Source organism: Lepidochelys kempii, chromosome 6, assembly GCF_965140265.1.
Source record: "Lepidochelys kempii isolate rLepKem1 chromosome 6, rLepKem1.hap2, whole genome shotgun sequence".
In the NCBI taxonomy this organism is placed as follows: domain Eukaryota; kingdom Metazoa; phylum Chordata; order Testudines; family Cheloniidae; genus Lepidochelys; species Lepidochelys kempii.
In genome coordinates this window covers 110,681,960-110,703,306 of record NC_133261.1, presented here as the reverse complement: position 1 = coordinate 110,703,306, position 21,347 = coordinate 110,681,960, and the positions used below count along the sequence as shown (strand labels likewise).

Genomic DNA, 21,347 nt, shown 5'->3' with positions numbered 1-21,347 from the left:
GTGGTGCGACCACAGCAGTGCCTCTATAGCGCTCCAGTGAAGACTCTACACCAACAGGAGAAACCCTCCCGTCAGCGTAGGCAATCCACCTCCCCGAGAGACAGTAGCTCGGTCGATGGGAGAATTCTCCTGTCGGCCTAACACTGCCTACCCTGGAGGGTTAGGTTGGTTTAAGTGCATTGCTCAGAAGTGTCAATTCCTAGTGTAGACCAGGCCCTATGCTGACCTCCTGTATATCACAGACCACCAACACCACCCAGCATCCACACTAAGCTTAACAACTAAAATTAGACCAAAATATTACAGCCCACAGGAGGCTATTATGTGTCACAGGAAGAGTTGTGTTAATGTGCTCCTGTGCTCTTTGAAGTCAATAGCAAAACAGTGCAGAATCAGGCCTGTGCTCGATTAGGAGCAAAGCCCCAGGGATCAGCTACTCTCCATCGTATGCCTCCATCTGAACAGCATAGATAACTAACAAGCTAGAGAAGCATTAGGTCATGTTCTATGCCTGCAACTTTCTTAAGGGTGTAGACAGGCAGCCTCATAGGGTATGTCTACACAGTAAAGAAAAACCCATGTCAGCTGACTCAAGCTCGGGTTGCTGGGCTGTTTCATTGCTATGTAGACTTCTGGGCTCGGGATGGAGCCCGGGCTCTAGGACCCTGCAGGATGGGAGGGTCCTAGGGCTTCGGCTCCAGCCTGAACCTGGAAGTCTACACAGCAATGAAACAGCTCCGCAGTCCAAACCCAAGTCGGCTGGCACAGGCCAACCACAGATTTCTCTTTGCTATGTAGACATACCTGTAGCATTTGTTCTCTCTCTCTTCTATTGCTTTTGCTGGAGGAAGGTGGGTAGGGTGTAATACAGCCTCAGACTTTTCTTTGTCATGCTGAATCTGGCTAGCAGTGACAGCATATATAGTGGCTGCAGAAGCAGACATCTATATGGAGGCTTAATATGAATTGCTGCATGTGATAGGAATAGAGAAGATACAGAGATCTGTGAACTCCAGCCAAGCCATTTAATCACCTAGAAATTTGTAACAATGACATCAAGAGATGTAATCAGTTCAGCTGGTGATTTCATGAACTGACCTCTAGTCCTGTACAAGGGCTCGTTGTACACGCTCTCTCACCAATTTGGTCATCCACTTGGCAGACAGCATTACCACAGAGCCCTTTTCTAGGGTGAAGTTCACCTCTGTGTAGTTGTCCAGCAAAAGTTCAGTACAGCATCTTAGCCCTCTTTAGGCTCTCAAAATAGGGCTCAAGGGCCTTGAGTTGACCCCTCCTCCCCGGTGGGAGTTTCCCCCAAAGGGAAGTCCTCCTTTTTCCACAGCTTTACTAGGGGCAAAATTTTTCCTCACAGATCTTAACACCTAGATTCCATTCTCCCTACCCTGCAACCCCAGAATAATTCTGCGCAGATAGGGAAAGCGAAATCCCAGAATTATGATCTGCTGGTGCAGTCTCTAAATGGGGAATTTTGCCATATAATTGGAAGGAAAATCTTTACAGCATAAAGCAGTGGAAATAGGTCTGAGATGCCATTCTATTTCATTCTAAATCAGAGATGGGCCTGATCATCCCCTCACCCAACTCTAGGGCAGTTTGAATCCATAGTTCAGTCCTCATTTCAAAGCTTTTCCCTATCTCTAGAATCGGTCAAACCAAAACCATTGGTTCTAGGCCCACTGTACTTTGGGGAAGCTGAATTCAGATTCAAACTTCTCAGCCTAGGCCCAGTTGTTCATTACATCCAAGTTCACTATTAGCAGGGTCCATTGCCTAGGACATCATAGTGAAGAAGGCCTTAGGTCTGTTCCCATAAGATGTCCAATGCAGAGATTTGAGAAGCATTTAGATTAACTTTTCAAACCTGAACATTAAGTTGCCAGTGGCCCCTTCTGTATGCAGGTAGGGGCCATTGGGAACTTAATGTTCAGGTTTGAAAAGTTTGTGAATCCATGCAGTTGATAATCTGCAGACCATGCCTCTCCCCCAGCTCCACCACCAAAATTCCTTAGCATGGTGCACAGGATACAGTCCCTCTGTTCAGGTTCTCACATTCTGGTGCTCTATGCATACTTATGCCTGGGAATGGCACTGGCTCTTGTGCTTTCGGGGCTTCTGGCACAATTTGCCTCTAAATATAGTAAGAAAATATGACAAAGTGGTTGTCTCAAGAAGTGGATGGTAAATATATTGCTAAAGCCTTGGGCTTTAACATAAGAATGGCCATACTGGATCAGACCAAAGGTCCATCCTGTCTGCTGACAGCGGCCAATGCCAGATGCCCCAGAGGGAGTGAACCCAACAGATAACGATCGAGTGATCTCTCTCCTGCCATCCAGCTCCACCCTCTGACAAACAGGGGCTAGGGACACCATTCCTTACCCATCCTGGCTAATAGCCATTAATGGACTTAATCTCCATGAATTTATCTAGTCTCTTTTAAACCCTGTCATAGTCCTAGCCTTCACAACCTCCTCAGGCAAGGAGTTCCACAGGTTGACTGTGCTCTGTGTGAAGAAGAACTTCCTTTTATTTGTTTTAAACCTGCTGCCCATTAATTTCATTTGGTGGCCCCTAGTTCTTATATTATGGGAACAAGTAAATAACTTTTCTTTATTCACTTTCTCCACACCACTCATGATTTTATATACCTCTGTCATATCCCCCTTAGTCTCCTCTTTTCCAAGATGAAAAGTCCTAGCCTCTTTAATCTCTCCTCATATGGGACCATTCCAAACCCATAATCATTTTAGTTGCCCTTCTCTGAACCTATTCTAATGCCAGTATATCTTTTTTGAGATGAGGAGACCACATCTGTACACAGTACTCAAGATGTGGGCATACCATGGATTTATATAAGGGCAATAAGATATTCTCCATCTTATTCTCTATACCTTTTTTAATGATTCCTAACATCCTGTTTGTTTTTTTGACTGCTGCTGCACACTGTGTGGACGTCTTCAGAGAACTATCCACGATGACTCCAAGATCTCTTTCCTGATTAGTTGTAACTAAACTAGCTCCTATCATATTGTATGTATAGTTGAGGTTATTTTTTCCAGTGTGCATTACTTTACATTTATCCACATTAAATTTCTTTTGCCATTTTGTTGCCCAATCACTTAGTTTTGTGAGATCTTTTTGAAGATCTTCACAGTCTGCTTTGGTCTTAACTATCTTGAGCAGTTTAGTATCATCTGCAAACTTTGCCACCTCACTGTTTACCCCTTTCTCCAGATCAATTATGAATAAGTTGAATAGGATTGGTCCTAGGACTGACCCTTGGGGAACGCCACTGGTTACCCCTCTCCATTCTGAAAATTTACCATTTATTCCTACCCTTTGTTCGCTGTCTTTTAACCAGTTCTCAATCCATGAAAGGATCTTCCCTCTTATCCCATGACAACTTCATTTACATAAGAGCCTTTGGTGGGGGACCTTGTCAAAGGCTTTCTGGAAATCTAAGTACACTATGTCCACTGGATCCCCCTTGTCCACCCGTTTGTTGACCCCTTCAAAGAACTCTAATAGATTAGTAAGACATGATTTCCCTTTACACAAACCATTTTGACTTTTGCCCAACAATTTATGTTCTTCTATGTGTCTGACAATTTTATTCTTTACTATTGTTTCAACTAAATTTTCCCAGTACTGACATTAGACTTACTGGTCTGTAATTGCTGGGGATCATCTCTAGAGCCCTTTGGGGTTACATTAGCTATCTTCCAGTCATTAAACTCCTAACTATTGATAGGCAGCAGAAGTAAATATACTTTAATATTAAATGGGAGCCCAAGTTTATGCTGAGGTGCAAAAATACAGGTAAAAAGAAATATGCAAACCTTCTAATTATATCATCTCATCTTTGTTTTAGGATACAAAACAATTACCTAGCCTTACAAAGAATTAATCAGGACTTGGAAGATAAACTTTACAGGATGGTAAGTTTTTTTTAAAAAATTAAATATATTTTTATGGTTCTTAAGTTACAGGACAAATGGCTGCATAACTGGTATGATTAAGCTTGTGCTGTACACAAGGGGATACTAAACCAGGGAGCATGACTTAATCTAATGAGCCAGCCCTGTAGCTGGCGTATATCTGCATAGTTCTATTAACTTCAACAAAGATGTGTCAATTTATATCAGTTGATGATCTGGCTGGACAAGTTTGGCTTTAAAAGAATTCTGGTTAATTTGGTTAATATCTTCTTTTTCCTTAGGTTTGTAATATTAAGGTTTTAATTAAGAAAAAAAGATTTAAATGAGGCAATCCAAATGACCAAACTGAAAATTTTTTCATGGCTCTTTGGTACATTCATTCAGCTTTATCAAGTGATTTAATTGAGCTTGGAGAGTTTTCATATTCTGTCATAACTATCAGTCAGTCTCAGTATATTCATTTCTGTGTCAACATTGGTCCTACTGCCATAGGCCAGTTAGTAACTAAGAGGGGAGAAATTATTGCACCAGGTATGGGCCTCTAGGTTTATAAGCATTATGAATAAATCACATGAACATACAGTCACACTCTGCTTGGAGCTGTAAAAATACCCTGGAATTTCATCAGTGGGGATGCTTATTTGTTAATGCACTTTTAACATAATATTCATTTCTAGGAAGATTTTAAAGAGAAATGTGGGTGTGATGTTGAGGAGGGATATGCACGGAACAACAATTGTAAACATTGTGTTGTGAGGAATTCTCTTGCAGTGCCTGGATCTCAGAAGGTCTTCAGGTCTTTACCCTTCCTGGACCCTTCACATCAACCCTGTAACCATCCATTCCCAACTCACCTTCCTTTCTGGTCCTTTAACAATCCCTCATGCATGCACATACATACTTAACGCTGACACAGCCCTTTAAGGATGCTAGTGCAACACCTGGGGCATATTGCACAGAATAGCATATAACAGTTGAATGGAGAGGCAGACTGGAGCTATGCAAAACAAACTGGGCTTGACAATGTGCCTGATGAAGATGGGGGAATTTCAGATTTAGAAAAAGAGGATGACAGGAAATGGATTGTTAGACATTGGAGGGTGAAATAGGGAGGGAATCCAGGAATGCACAATTTAAAGCCCTCCCCCCCCAGCCCTAAACCGAAAATTGGAAACAGAACCTTAAATCTGAAGATTTCTCCTCCAGGCTCCAAATATCCTTGGACCCATTCATATCCCAGGAATTTTGTGCAAATAAAGGATGCAAGATGTGATCCATAGTTAATAAAACATCAAGACATTAGTAACTCGAAAACAATTGATAAAGTGAGGGGCAATGATGGAGACAGTGAGCAGATTTGTTTTTAAGTTATATATATTTGATTATATCCTTGTCCCCCACCCATGATATGCTCATTTCTTCTTTTATTGTAAGATCCTTGGAACAGGGATTGTGTCTCCAGCTGTGTTCGGACAGCATCTAGCATGCTGTCATTGCGACCACAGTGCAACTAAATAATGACACTTCAAAATTCCAATTGGTAAACAAAAAGAAAGAAAGAGGTAACTCCAGGCACTCATAGAAAGTCTGTTTTCTAGGTCATACCAGATACTTCGAAATAAACATGAGCTCTCAGACCCACAAGAGAATCTGTGCTTTAAAGCATGAGAAGAGAATCTCGCAATGAGTGGAACAGGACATGGTCCCAGTGGAGACCCTCACCTTTCTTTATTCCTTCCAGCATGAGAGGAAGTGAAGACTGATTCACAGGAACTGAAGAGGATCTCCAAGGCTTTATGGAGCACTTAATCTCAGAGTTGCTTTGTCTTCTGAACATTGAGACAGGAGAACCTGTTGGCAAAACCAGACAAAATCAAATGGAAACTAATAAAAACAAGGAGGATTATAGCAGATAGGGTGCCATGCTTGATTCAAATGGCCCAAATCATTTGATTTTCAGCGCACATTGCAAAGCCCAAGCTTTTCAGAAGAGTGGGGTGAATTAAAAGCTGAGCTGGCTATTATTGTAGGCTAGGATCACAGAGGTCTTTCTCCCCCCACTTTCTGTGTTGGGGAAGCAGCGGGACGGATTTTTGTTGTCTAGGTCAGTTTGTGTTTCACTGTATTTCAGAAGCATTTAAAGCCTCTGGATGGATGGTGCTGTTTTATAGAAATCCCAATAAACTTTAAAAATAGGCAAAAAACAAACTCATGCAAGCCTTGCTTTACCTTTGCCTATATATTTTGGTTCATATTTGGGTACTGAACAGTTAACATATCCAAATGGAATGAACAGGGAGGAGGTTGGGGAACAAAGGCAATACTTTTACAGTTCTAGTCCTACAACAGCGTGTCTGCAGGCGGAGTCCCATTGAAGTTAAAGGAATGCTGCTCAGACAAAGGGCTCTGAATGCTTCTCTGCTGGTGCAGGATTGGGGCCTAAATTTGCTTTGTTTTTGCATCTATCCTCCCCCCCCAAAAAAAAAACAGAAAAGAAAAATATTAGGTGGACAAGGCAAAAAAACCCAAATCTAGTAACTGCCCTATTTTGGAGGAATCTGGAATTTTAAATTCACTTGTGCCTACTGTTAAAAGTGGCGTAAAAATTAGTTCCATTAAATAGAAAAAAAAACTGAGATTTTTCTTTGTGTATCGGTTGTTTTTCTCCTAACCTGTGCCTGCTTTTAAATACTGACCTATAAAACATTTTTTTAAAAAAAACTTTAACAACCTTGTGACTCTAGCCAAGTATTGTTGCCCAACTGAAAGTCCAAAAACAAAATGTAATCCATACTATCCCTGCTGAACATGGCTAAAGGTTGAAACATGCGGTCCTTATTCAGATAAAAAAAATCAATGTTAGTATGGTCTAAATAAGCACTACCATACTAAATTCATGTTACACCAGAAGCTAACAGATTAAGAACTTCAGCTTCTGCTGCTACAAACATCTGTTCATAGCATAGTCAAGATCTGGATTTGGAGAAGATTTGCATGCTCCTCTCATCATCAACTTGTAGAGAAGTAAAATACAAACAATATCACAAGGTTCAAATCATTGGGATTTTCAGTCTTTATTGTCCAATTTTTAAGTTCTTCACCATTTTGACTTCAGAAATTACACCCAGGTGGTCTACAGCTATAGCAAGGCATGTATCTATCTATGCCATACATTGGGATATCAGAGGAAACTCAACCAACCAACACCCTTAATCTACAGCAAATTTGCATGCAACAATTTCACTGGTTGTATGAAGGAGATAGCACAGGTGGATTACTTGGTCCACCTGCACAAATCAACACAAATCTCCCAGCACACACACACCCTCCACACAAATACCCACACAGAATATGCAATAATCCGAAACACCACCCTGAAACCTAGAATATCTGTTGAATTGGTGTGAAGCACTGAGGACAGCTACAAGCATAACTGAGAGCTCTTTTTGTTTAGAAGAGTGTTTCCCAAACTTGGGACGCCACTTGTTCAGGGAAAGCCCCAGATGGGCCGGGCCGATTTGTTTACTTGGTACGTCCGCAGGTTCGGCCGATCGCGGCTCCTACTGGCTGCAGTTCGCAGTGCCCGGCCAATGGGGGTTGTGGGAAGTGGCGGCCAGTACGTCCCTCGGCCTGCGCCACTTCCCGCAGCCCCCATTGGCCGGGCACAGCGGGAAGTGGCACAGGCCGAGGGACGTACTGGCCGCCACTTCCCGCAACCCCCATTGGCCGGGCACTGCGAACTGCGGCCAGTGGGAGCCGCGATCGGCCAAACCTGCAGACGCACCACGTAAACAAACTGGCCCGGCCCGCTAGGGGCTTTCCCTGAACATGTGGCGTCCCAAGTTTGGGAAACACTGGTTCAGAATATCACCAGATTCAATCATCAGTGGGAACTGCAGTCTGCTTCTGTCCAATTTTTAAGTTCTCAGCCATTTTCAGGGAACGGGGTTAGGGTTTCAGGTACTAGTATGCCATGAGGACCTGATTCTCATTTATATTATGACCACTGTTGCAATGTAAAATAGAGAGAAGTTACATTTATACCCATTGTAAAGAGAGATCAGTATAAATGAGTGTCAGGCCACAAAATGTGTTAAGACACTTGAGCACTCCACTGGTGGTTATTCAGATTCCTGTCTATGAGTGAGGAGCAGAGCTCTGGGGTTCCAGACACTACTTTATTCAAATCTCGCATGTTTTGGGGCTTATCTAGTCTCATGTCCATAATTCATTCTCCAACATCTCCAACAGGGGAACCTTCAGAGGAATGAAATAGGACTACAGTTTAGCAATGTCCAGAGCTCAAGGATAGGTGAGTCTGTCATGGAGATATCACTTAAAAGAAACAGATCTCGTTGGGCAAAAATTTTTGGAAGAAGTTTCATGTCAAAAAAGTAGATTCTGTGATACTGCAACATTTTGCAAATTAGTGTCAGTTTCATACAGGGCCATAATTAGGGCAAGGTGAGTGGGGCAGCTGACCAGGGCGCTGAGCTGCCAGGGGCACGAAATGGGGCAGCCCACAGGATCAGGCCCAGCAGCATCAGGGCCCCCCATAGGATTGGGCCCAGCAGCGTCTGGCTGGAGCCAAGGATGCTCAGGGCCTCCTCTGCCCGCAAGGTTGCGGGCCCAGTGATCCCGGCTGGATCAGGCTCCCAGGCACTAGGACCCTGGGCAGGGTGGCAGGCAGGCAGTGCGCTGAGTGCTGCTTGGCTCCTATGGAGCATGCTCATTGCACAGTAACGTCTGCTGAAGCCGCTGCCCTCACTGGGGATTTAAAAAGTTAAAGGGGGGCAAAGGGAGCAAATGCGGGGGTAGGTAGAGTCTGAGCAGGGGGTGGAAACTGACTGCATGGGGGTGGGGGGGCAAACAGCTGGAAGTAGAGGCAGGGGAGGGGCAAAGGAGCAAAATAACAGGGGTTAGGAGCCAGAGTTCATCCGGGGTGAGGCACTGCCACATGGTGGCAGAGGACGAAGCCCCAGCACAGGATGGGGCAGAGCGGGTATCAGTTACCCCAGTGGGATGAGCCACCTTCCCTGCTTGGCAAAAAAGGGGAGGGAGGAGAGAGGGGACCTTCCATGCTTAGGAGAAAATGTTCAGACAAGAAAAACGAAGACCTCCTGGGCCACTTGTGATTTGCAGTTAGGGGAAGCAACAGTAGAAACAAAGAAAGTAAACACTGCACAAGTAAAACATGCCCTGCTCCCTCCTTGAGCTGTGTTTTCCTGTTACTGTGACCTACCCTTACCTGTTGCTGCCCCAGCCTGATTCAATTGTTATTACAGAGAACAGAATAAGAAGCCTCCCTCTGACCCATTGTTATAATGCTCCATCCCCTGGCCAGCAAGGTGCACTCAACACATCAGGGAATTGACACCTTCAGGGCAAACTGGCCAAGGATGCTGAACACACCTTGGCTTTTCTTTTAGAAGGTCTCTACTTTTGGGCTATGGACAATTTTCAGTTGTGCCCGGACAGATAAAAATGCAGGCCATTCACTGCACAGGTGAAGAGACCAACAGGGAAATCTGCACTAGGTGCAAATCTGAATTGGGGCTGCTGGTGAGATATGCACTAGCAAAGGAACAGGTCCACTGTGACCGGTCCTTGGAGCATTCTAGGCTGTGATCCAGCCAGTCTGTTCCTGACACCCTTCTCTATTAGACCAGGGCCATCACCTTGGTGATATGTCCATCTACTCACTATAACCATGTGTGGCAAGATATGACTCACCAGCACAGTGCCTCCCGCTGGTCATCCTGGGAATTAGCTCTCCAGCCTCCAGAGTGCCCTCTGCAGGCTGGTGTCCCACTTGCTTCAGGCCCCAGTGTCCCTCCCAGACCCCGGTGCCCCTTCCCTCAGTGTTCTGCCCTCTGCAGTCTCCTGGCAGTCTCTGGGTCTCCCCGCCCCAGGGAATCCCCACCTTGCCTCAGCGGCTACTGCCAGTTCTCATCTAGCCCCCACACACTGCAGTCTGTACCACTCATCATCAGCAAGGAGGGTTTGGACCTGCTGCCTTTGCCTACCCTCAGGCTGCCCCTCTGCAACCCCAATACCTGCTTTAAGCCTTCAGCAAGGCCTGCAGGCTGGGGGTTTTCCAGCCTGGAGCTCCCCAGGCCTTTCCCCAGCCCTGCTTCACTCTAGGTACCCTGGTGAGCTCCCAAGCAGCCAGTCCCACCTCTCTCCACAGTTAGAAAGAGACTGCCTGAGTGCCTGGCTCTCAGCCTTTTATAGGGCCAGCTGTGGCCTCATTGGGGCGTGGCCCCAGCTGTGGCTGCCTTCCCCATCAGCCTAGTCTTTGGCTCACAGCCCCAGCCCTCTCCCAGGGCTGGCTGTAATCCTTTCAGGCCCGGAGCAGGTGACCACCCCGCTATACCATGGCATTGGCATGGTCTCACACTGAAGCACCGTATAATCTAATTTCACAATCACCACAGCCATATACTCTCTTCTGTCCCCACACTTAGGTGTGAGGGGCCTTGCCTGGCCAGAATTTAAATGCCATAGAACCATAGGGTTAGAAGGGACCCTAAACGGTCATCTAATCTAACCTCTTGCCAAGATGCAGGATGTATGATGCCTCTTATCAGCTATCACAACTTAGCTTCCGCAACTAAATGCTACTTCCCACACTGGCCTTATACAAACAAGCCATGCTGCTATAATCCTTTACCTTTAAAGGGACAATCACAATTTGCTTGGCAGGATTCAGCAGGAGAAATGATCAGGTATAAACCAACCATAATATTGTACTAGGAAGCAAACAATAATCAATACTCTTCTTTAAAAATAAAATCACAATGCAAAAAGTAAAAAGCAAATCTTATAACCTCCCCCACCCTAAAATGGCTGACTCCATCATATAAAAGGCCAGAGAAAGGATGGCTTCTGCTTATACAGAGTCAGATGCTATGGTGGGAATTCAATTGCTAGATAATCCTCCTCCATGGTAGATTCATTCTTTGTTTACTCTTGAGCCCCTTTTATTCTCCACTGTGTCACTGAGAGAAGTGGCTGTTTATTCTAGCCACAGTCTCACTGCGGGGTGATGGAAAACCACCAGTATCGCTTCTTTTATAAACAGAAAAGCAACTTTTTGTCTTTCTGAATATGTTTTATGCTATTAAGTCATTGCAGAATCCATATTTATGTTATGATTATTTTCAGTCCATGTTGTTTTTCAGTGCCTAACAATGAGTTTACTTACAGGATATATAGGATGCTATAAGGATGTTAAAGGATGTGAAAATGAATGTGGCACCTAAAAGAATCATACAGTAGCTTTTATTGTCTACCTACTGTACCAATACGCAAAAATAAATGCGTTATTACTCTATAATATCCTAACTCAAAAAAAACAGTAGTGGGTGCAAATATGCTTGTTCACCCAGAACACCAAAATGCCTAGTTACAGCTCTGGTTTCACAGAATCGTTTCAGCTGGGAGAAAAAATGAAAAAAAGTTAGAAGAAGTTGACTTTTTTTAAATAAAGCATTTCAATTTTCAGTTCAAAACAATTCATTTCAACATTTCCTTTTAGTTTTTAAAAACTAAATTAAATGCTTTTAAATAGTCAAAAATAAAGCATTCAACATTTCATTTGACCTGAAATGATTTCCTCGCCCCCCCCGCCCCCAGTTTTTGAGAATTGCCAGAGAATCCCCAAAACAGCTCAACTTGTGAGAGGCCAGGGCAATGGAACTGAAGAGTTGGGGGAAGGGTTGGTGAATCTGGTTGGAAACCTCAGTTTTTCATAAACGTTTAACAAACGGATTCAACCAAGGCAATAAACCAGTAAAAAAGTATTATTACTTCACCTACCTTGTCTCTCTGCGTGAGCCAAGGCATGGACTTTAGAATAAAAATCTGTACCTGGTTTTCCCATGACAGCTACCAATCAGCCATTAGTATTTAGATAAAAAACGTGGAAGATGGATACAACTAGGAAATGTCAGGCTATTTCTGACTTATACCTAAGGACTCCGAAAACCCAGCATGTGATTTTGCTCCTGCATAAAGAATGAAGACTTTGAAGGTGACTTTGAGCAGTTGGAGTGATTTAGAGCACCTCTTTTTTCTGCACTAAGAAGCACTTGCATTTTTTCTTTTTGCTGAATGCCTGATGAAAGTGAAATGGAGGTGACCTAAATATACTTTAAGGGATTTGCATCCCAAAGACAAGAAAATTTAGAGTCAGCGCTACCTGACAGGCTCATTTTCTCACATTCAGTGAGGACAGTTGTGAATTTTTCAGAGACATTTAGAGGGATAGTCAGTCAGGGCAGAATCCAGAGAAAGTGTGTTTCTGAGAGCCAAGAAAAATTCCTAAAAATCTTCTTTTTGGGACAAAATTACTCGAAATGCCAAGTAATTTATAAAAATAGCTATTGAAAAATCTAATTTCCTAGATGTTTTAAGACCTTTTCTTTTTATCTTAGAGCCACTTTTCTTTACTCCCAAAACCCATGTCTAGCTATTGCTCTCACACACCTTCTTCCCTCCACAAATTCACTCTACATTCAGTTTTTTTCTGTCCAAATCCTTTTCAGTAACCTCACCAGCATGACAAAGTATTCAGCTGTTGCCAACAGGACTGGCTCAAGCTTTTTTGCCACCCCAAGCCAAAAAAAAAAAAAAAGGTGGCCGGTGAGCTGCCGAAGTGCCACCCCTTCACAGGGGCCACCCCAGGCATGTGCTTCCTTAGCTGGTGCCTGGAACCGGCCCTGGTTGCCAAAGATGAATACACACAAGACCAAAATTTTAAAAGCCCAGGCCCGAAATTGCATTTTTGCACACATGAATTACCTAGGCCCAAGCTGCATGCACTTGTCAGCATTGTGGAGATGTAAATGCATATCCATGCACAAATCTGAGACTTGCGTACACATCAGCTGTTCTGTGCACATGATTTGAACAGGCACAGATTCATTTTTCATTGTGTGTGTTTGTGTACAGGAGTTAGTTTTCCACTAGTAATGGCATAGATGAATCATAGAATATCAGGGTTGGAAGGGACCTCAGGAGGTCATCTAGTCCAACCCCCTGCTCAAAGCAGGGCCAATCCCCAACTAAAATCGGGCTTTGTCAAGCCTGACCTTAAAAACATCTAAGGAAGGAGATTCCACCACCTCCCTAGGTAACGCATTCCAGTGCTTCACCACCCTCCTAGTGAAAATGTTTTTTCCTAATATCCAACCTAAACCTCCCCCACTGCAACTTGAGACCATTACTCTTTGTTTTGTCATCTGTTACCACTGAAAACAGTCTAGATCCATCCTCTTTGGAACCCCCTTTCAGGTAGTTGAAAGCAGCTATCAAATCCCCCCTCATTCTTTTCTTCCGCAGACTAAACAATCCCAGTTCCCTCAGCCTCTCCTCATAAGTCATGTGTTCCAGTCCCCTAATCATTTTTGTTGCACTCTGCTGGACGTTTTCCAATTTTTCCACATCCTTCTTGTAGTGTGGGGCCCAAAACTGGACACAGTAGATGGATTGATCCCACATGTCCATTTCATATTGCAGCACTTGCTAGTTCTGACTCAGTGGCTGAAAATAACAAAATGGGAGGCTGTTTCTAAAGTCTCCTTCCTTTCTGCCAAAGTCAGAACTTTTCTTCCTCTCCCCATCCCCAGTAGGAAATCTTTCACTAATTCTGACAGCCTGAGGACGTACAGAACCTCTCTCATCACCCTGTTTTGTATGGCGACAGAAGACATCTCACTTTCAATTTTCTTTTTGTAACAGAGTAGGTCCTCCTTGCTTTCCAACATGCTGCATGTCTCCTGGTTTCTATTTCCAGTTTGTGATTGCTCTATATTTACTAAGCATCTGCCTGGGTTTTGGACTCTCTCTGCTTCCAGGTAAAATGACCAGACGGTTCCAATTTTCAGGGAATATTCTAGTAACAGTTGTTTTTAAGTATCCTGGGATATGTTCCTGTTTACTGAGTTTTTCAAGCCATCCATTTCATCCTGGTACCTGAATTTCCATGTCCATGTCTGTCTGTGTCAGAATACAGGGCCTGTCTCCTGGCCAGCAGGTGGAAGGTAATTTCAGCTGGAATTTCCAAAAGAAGCATGAGAGAGTTATGTGTTCAAATCCCATGAAATAGGGGTTAGGCACCTAACACGCTTAGGCTCCTTTAAAAACACCAACCTGGGTCCATTGTCATTATTTGTGAATGCATTATTAGTGAGGAGTCCAGGAAGACCTCTAGGCTGCATAACATTTTGATAAAGGAAAGGGGGCAAATACTCTTTAGTGAAAGTGATATTAGGTTTCCTCTTCCTGCTAGGATCACCTGTGTCTTACCTAGCTTTACCTTCAGCCAGTACTCATCATCCAGGTTCTGTTTTCATTCATGGACCTGGTGCTTGCATTTAAAGTGATGGCTGCCACATGAATATAGCTGATGTTAAAGGCTTTGATGTCTTACAGTCACCATGTCCAGTAGTTTGATGTACACATTGAATTATATGAGGGAGCGAATGGAGTCTTGTGGGATTCCAGGAGTGAGAGTTCTGGAGGCAAAGATGTGTTTGCCCATTGTGATCATCCAGGGTCAGCCTCTGCTGAAGGATCATAACCAACTGAATGGGTAACTGCTGACCCCCTCTAGAGCTCAGAAAAATCCCAGAGTATGGATGTTTGCCCATTGTTCTTGACTAGGAGGAGATTGGCTGCCAGCAAATGTTTGTGCACCTCATCCCAGAATAAAACCTAAGAATAATACCTAGTTCTAATGTAGCACTTGTCATCTCAAATGCTTCACAAAGGAAGACAAGAATCAGCAACCCAGTTTTTACAGATGTGGAAACTAAGATTCAGGAAGGTGAAGTGAATTGACCAAGGTCACCCAGCAGTCCAGTGACAGAACTGGGAATATAAATCATGTCTCCTGAGTCCCAGTCCAGTGTCCTATCTACTGGACCACATAGGATATTGATAGATGACAGGCACAGTTGGAGATGAGACAGCTTTCCACCAGTTTTTATCCCTACTTTTTTAAAAATACAGATGAAAAATAGACAGGCAGTGTTTGTCATAGCCTAAGAACATACCTGAATGGAATCCATTTAGTCTGGTTCCCTGTCTCTAGAAGTGGTTTCTACCAATTGTTTCCAAAAAATCTATTTTTCAATGAAAGAAGAAACACCTCACAGAAACAGACAGCCTAGCAGCTACAGAGTTCAAAACAATGTAATTTTGACTGCGCAGGAGGGAGTATGAAATTAATCGAGATAGGAAGAATATAATGACTTGGGGAGGCACATATAAAAAAAGAGGGAGAAAGGTTAGCTTGAATATTGGACCTCTAATAATTGAATCCTGTACACTCAGAATCGTATATAGAATCATTATTGTTATGACATTTGTCAGTTTTATTATTACAGTGACTGTCTCCAGCAGCATCCTCTCTGTTCACTATAGACTTAGTTACTTGCCTCTTTTACAGGAAACAAATATTTCTTCTTTCAAGCTAGTGTCATTGCAACATTCTCGGAAGATGTTATTAAATTGACACAAGGGGATTATCATGGATCAGCACCATCTCTCGTCCCTCCAGCTAAAATGTATTTAGTACATTACCACCCAACACTGCTCTACCCTCGGAATCCAGGCTGTTCATTTAAATTCACTGATATGCAGGGAGATTTAAATGAAATTAACAAAATTTGCTTGTAATTAGAAGCAGTGGCCGCATAGACCAGGAGGTAGACCAGCTGGTTCAAGAAAAGACTCTTACTAATAAGATGAAAATTAGAGTATGTCTTTCTTCAAGCAGAGTAACAATGGTGGGAAAGTGGTGTCAGATGAAGACTATATGATGGTTTTATCTGGATGGTGTGGCTAAAGGCAAGGTTAGGCAATTTGACCTTTCTTTCTGTACTATAAGCACATGGCAGTAGGTATAGTTTGCATGCAAAAGAAAAAAAAATCAAAATAAGACACATGCTTCTCTTTCTGGAGAGAGGAGGAGACAAGAAAGGTATTTGCAGTACTTTGTCACTGGGTTGGTCTCAGGATATGAGTCAAGATGAGTGAGGTAATATCTTTTATTAGACCAGCTTCTGCTGGTGAGAGAGGCAATCTTGTCTTTCCCCAAACAGAAGTTGGTCCAATAAAAGATAGGAGAAAGACATTCCAGATGTGTTGTCAGGTTGCTTAATGCAGTATTGGAAGGCACCCAGATACCACAGTGATACGTGTGGTATAAAAAATTATGTAGGATAGAAAATAGAATTACATCCAGTTATAAACATAACTAAAGCTGGAAACAGCTAGTTCTGCAGAGAAATAGCCCTGTGAGAACAGGCCAAAACAGTTATAAACAGGAAAGGAACTTTTAACAGAATGCTACAGTCTTAATCTAGGACTGGGGAAAAACAGAAGAGTGTAGAAAAAAGAAACAAAAAAACCAACCTCCAGTGGACTTTCAGTGGGTGCACACGTTTCCTTATTTTGCACCATTTAATTGCTGCTTGTTCTACATCACCTTTCCACATATCCTTCTCCAGGAGGTGGAGACAACTGGCCCACAGGAAGTAGAGAAAACAGGGTACAGGGCCTACTTTGTCTTGCACACCCAAACTCTGGATGGCCTGAGAAGAGATGACAAAAGAAAATGTTTCAATTCAAGCAGACCTGACCTAACATGAAATATTTCTATTTTCCTGATGAGATCAGTGTAACATTAAATTAGGATTATTTCTCTGTAACTGAACTAAACTATGAGGACCAGATCCTACTCCTGAATGACAAAGCTCCTATTGGACTTCAGTACAAGCAGGCTTGCACCCTATGGGAAAAATACCGAACACTTAACACCACTACTTTTCTACAGAACAAGGGCAAACAAAGAGTGACTCAATATTATTCAAGATCCTTGCTTAACAAGCTGCATCTTAGCACTTCCATAACACCATTTCTTTCTGTGATATGTTATTAATTATACACAATTTTTTTAACCATACACCATGCAAATTAACCTTTGAATCTGTGACATTTGGTAGTCAAGGAAACAAACCTTTGAGGCCTTTTCTAGTATGTAGTTAAATATGAAGTGAAGAGCAAGTAATTCTTCCACTAAAAAGTGTCAGAGCATGAGAGCCAAAGCCTTAGATAAATCACTAAGACCCTTCCAAGATACCTTTAAATAATGCTGTACTGTTTAGCTATAGAGAACATAAATCCGACTGTGCCCAAGGTCATTTTTAAAGAAATGACATACTGGTTATTATTAAGAAGATTAAATTCTATAATTTAACTCTGATGGACACAATTAGATTGGTGTATGCAGTGTTGTTGTAGCTGTGTCGGTCCCAGGATATTAGAATCAAGGTAGGTGAGGTAATCACTTTAATTGAACCAATGTCTGTTGGTGAGAGAGACCAGATTTTGAGCTTGCAGCTTCTCTCTCTCACGAACAGATGCTGGTCCAATAAGAGATTACCTCACTCACCCTGTCCCACAATTAGATTGGGTCAGTAACTCAGATTTGAGGCATTATTTCCCTCTTTGTTTACATGTCCCTATGTTGCAAAATAGTATGTGTTAGGGATATAGAAAGTGAACTTGCATCAAATCTACTCCATCCAGGTCCTCCTATTGTTAATAAAGATTTTCAAGTATGGTACACCTGAACATGCCCATACTCCATGGGGTTTTGACTCTAGATCAGAATTCCAACTTTGTAGCTTGAATCTCTAAGGAACGCAGATTTGGACAAGTAGTTCAATAACTCCATGCTGCTGTATAACATTAAGGAAAACAGATTTTAAAGCTATCAGATGAGCTGTGCAAATTGTATGGACAACTACGTATTTGCACTTGCATTTACCTGATTTACTTGCTTAAATACAGATTTATTCCTATGCAATGGGAAGTGCACTGACCCCTTGTGCAAGGGTTTAAAAAAAGTGGCCTTCAGAGAGCAATTCTGTTGAAATTGCTAGCATTCTCTTTTGAATAAGAAGTTACCAGTGTTTACATGTGAGATCATCCAAGTAACATTTTCAAGCTACAGTATGGTTCCCTAATACAATGGTTATTGAAAGCCCATGCACACAGCCATTTGTTTCTCTTTGTTAAGGATATAGACCAGGGGTGGGCAAACTACAGCCTGTGGGCCACATGCGGCCCATCAGACCTTTTAATATGGCCCTCGAGCTTCAACCAGGGAATGGGGTCAGGGGCTTGCCCCACTCCGCACGTGCTGTGGCTCTGCATGGCTCCTGGAAGCAGTGGCATGTCCCCCCTCTAGCTCCTATGCGTAGGGGCAGCCAGGGGGCTCTACACGCTGCCCCCGCCCCAAGCACTGCCCCCACACCTCCCATTGACCTGGAAACACAGCCAATGGGAGCTGCAGGGGTGGCACCTGTGGACAGGGCAGCATGCAGAGCCACCTGGCCATACCTTCATACAGGAGCCAGAGGGGGGACATGCTGCTGCTTCCGGGAGCTGCTTGAGGTAAACGCCAACCAGAGCCTGCACCCCTGGCCTTCTCCCATGCCCCAACCCCTTGCCCCAGCCCTGATCCCCCTCCCGCCCTTCAGACTGCTTGGTTCCAGCCCAGAGCCCCCTCCGTCACACCCCAACACCCTGCCCCAGCCCAGAGCCCTCTCCTGCACCCTGAACTCCTAATTTCTGGCCCCACCCCAGAGCCCACACCCCCAGGCCGGAGCCCTCACCCTCACCCACACCCCAACCCCCATTTCATGATCATTCTTGGCCCACTATACAATTTCCCTACCCAGATGTGGCCCTCGGGCCAAGGAGTTTGCCCACCCCTGACCAAGACACTGTACAACTCAAAACTACAATGGTTAAATCCCCCTAACATATCTCCATACTATCCCCACTCATCTCAACAACTCCTAGAATTACTTCCCTTTCTGAATCACCTCTAAAGTAACTTGCCTAATTATTTTGTGGTCATGGAGTATATTGATTTCACAAGCAGCTGTGTATTGGCAGTCTCAAAATCTTTGCCTTCCTATTTGCAGCAATGCTGCACTTCCTAATCATTGCAGGGCATACTCAAGTGAAAATATTCTCTTTATTTTGATAAATAAGTAAATATATCCCAAAAGTTGAACAGTCGTTTTCAGAATGAAAACCCATGTTCAAAGAAATGTATGGTAGTGATTCCAAATTCATCCTAAAAGAACTCACAATATAATGGAGGACTTAAAAATTAATTAACTTGAACCAGTTTACTGGGGGGTTATATTTTTTGACTCTACCTTTGTAAATATAGCACAGCACCATCTGGCAGGATGGGGATCAGAAAAGACATGATTTAATTATATGTTCTGTCTGACTAAATAAAATTCAATTAAGGATGATGTGATTATTAAATCAAAAACACATTAGTGGGTGTCAGTCAAGTATGTAAGCATCAAATACATACATAACCTTAAAGAAGCTATCCAAGTACTGGCCAAAAAAAATCAATTAAAATACCTAACAAATTTAGCTCAGGTCTCTCAATAGAAGATGTAAACTGAAATTTATTTACAGAATGAATCTTATGCACTAGCGGGTTGTATAACTCTTACTCTAATATTAGGTGATCTAACTAGCAGTCATTGGTTGTTTTTCCACAAAAGTTAATGTTACATTTTGCAGAACAAACTGAACTTAATATGGCACAATGTAACTGACACTTGTTCTGTCCTTATATTTAAACACTACTTTTTAAAAAGTTTGCATAATTTTCTATTTAATTCTAATGATTTTCTTTCAATTTCACAGAGCAAGTATACAGAAACATGAGTGCATGCAAAAATAAGAGACATCAAATGAAGTAAAAATATCATTCCTACACAAGATGTAAGGAAAGCAGATCAAATGCTATCAAAGATGTTCAAGTTATCAAATGAATTTACTATTAAATTCCTTTAAATAAGGTGGAATCAATCCCCTAATCAGATCACTAATGAGCAGACAGAAGGATGATTTCAGTTTTATTAGATCTCCAAAAATAAAGAGATGGGGCTAAATGAACTCTGCTCCAGCAGTGCAAAGTAGTCTAAAAACCAGTTTAGACAGTTCCATTGAAATTCCCATGACACAGGAACTCTCTTGGGGATGTAGAGCCACACCCTACCTTTCCCCATAGTCCCTGGCTTGTGGTACATTCTGTGGTCTGGCTGAAGCTGCTAGGAATCCCCAGAGCCTGCAGCCTCCTGTGAGTCTCAGGGTGCTCTGAATTATGCTGGGGAGCTCTCTGCTCCTGGCAACCCAGCGATTGAAAGAGGAGGAAGATAGCGTAAAATCAACTGTGTGTTCCTTCCAGCCTCCCATCAACACACCAGGGTTCTACGCCAACCACACTTCAGATGGACTCAATGATCAGGGCCACAAATTCTTGAGACATTTAAATAAAATTAAATTAAATTAAAAAAGAAAAAAAAAAGACTATGATCAAGGTTTGCTGGGTCTATCTATCGGGCCTATCTATTTTTAAAGGTAATTAGAGGAAGAGATGATTTCATATTTTGTGGGAGCGAAGGGGAAGCAAGTGTCTAAGTCTTCAAAAGTTGCCACTGACGTTGGTTGCTCCAGATTTGGGATGCTTCAGCTATCTCAGGCTTGAAGAACTCCAGCTGGAATTATGCTGATTAACATTGTTGAAGACTCGATATATCAAACTGGGCATCCAAAAAAAAAATCAAGGTAGTCAGCATTAAACATTTTTGAAAATGCAGGCCTAAACTTCTAGGTACCAATAGCCCTAATTACCCACTTTAGGGTTTTGCCCTCAAACCCTCATCCTGGTCCCAACATGCCCCAAACACTTCTGCAGGAAATACACTCGTGGGATTAGGCAAACTAAGGTTTTCTTCTAGTTTGAGTCTCTCCCACTGCAGGAGGCAACACACTACAGCAATCCATCATGGGGACATTGAAGTCTCACACCAGCTAACATTTAGAGGATCTTCAGCTCTACCAATCTCCTGACTAGCACCACCCTTGGCTCAATTCATATAAGAAATGTTACAGGGGGAATCAGGCCCTTGAGCCACCTCCCCTAAACAAGTCCCATTAAGTATCCCAGTCAGACTGGGATGTGGCAGTGCTCAGTCCCCATCCTCTGATATTCCAGAAACTGCTCAGACCCACTTTCTTGTAGGGTTCAGTCTGCATTTTATGCCAAACCCTTCCACCAGTGCCTCACAGTTTTAAATCCCTACATCACTCAGTCGTTCTTTACTAGTGCCCTAGCCTAAAGATCTTTCTAGCCTGGGCTCTTTTGGTAGACTCAGCTAGCCTTGTGCTCCCCGCTTATCATGCTTCCTTCCTGGCTTTTATCAGGTTAGCCAGCAGAGGGCTAATTAGTTCCTTACCTCCCCAGCCTCTCCTACTGATTAGCTCATTGCTCAG

General features: G+C 43.1%; 1 protein-coding gene across 6 annotated transcripts in view; it reads left to right on the top strand.

Annotated features, from left to right (window-relative positions):
* Nucleotides 1-21,347, top strand: part of BEGAIN (brain enriched guanylate kinase associated) — a 266,126-nt gene that overhangs the window by 165,093 nt on the left and 79,686 nt on the right. For all 6 annotated transcript variants that reach the window (XM_073350727.1, XM_073350723.1, XM_073350728.1 and 3 more), the window contains one exon: nucleotides 3,893-3,959. In XM_073350727.1, the coding sequence (XP_073206828.1) occupies nucleotides 3,893-3,959 (67 nt within the window). The remainder of the gene's footprint in view (nucleotides 1-3,892; nucleotides 3,960-21,347) is intronic.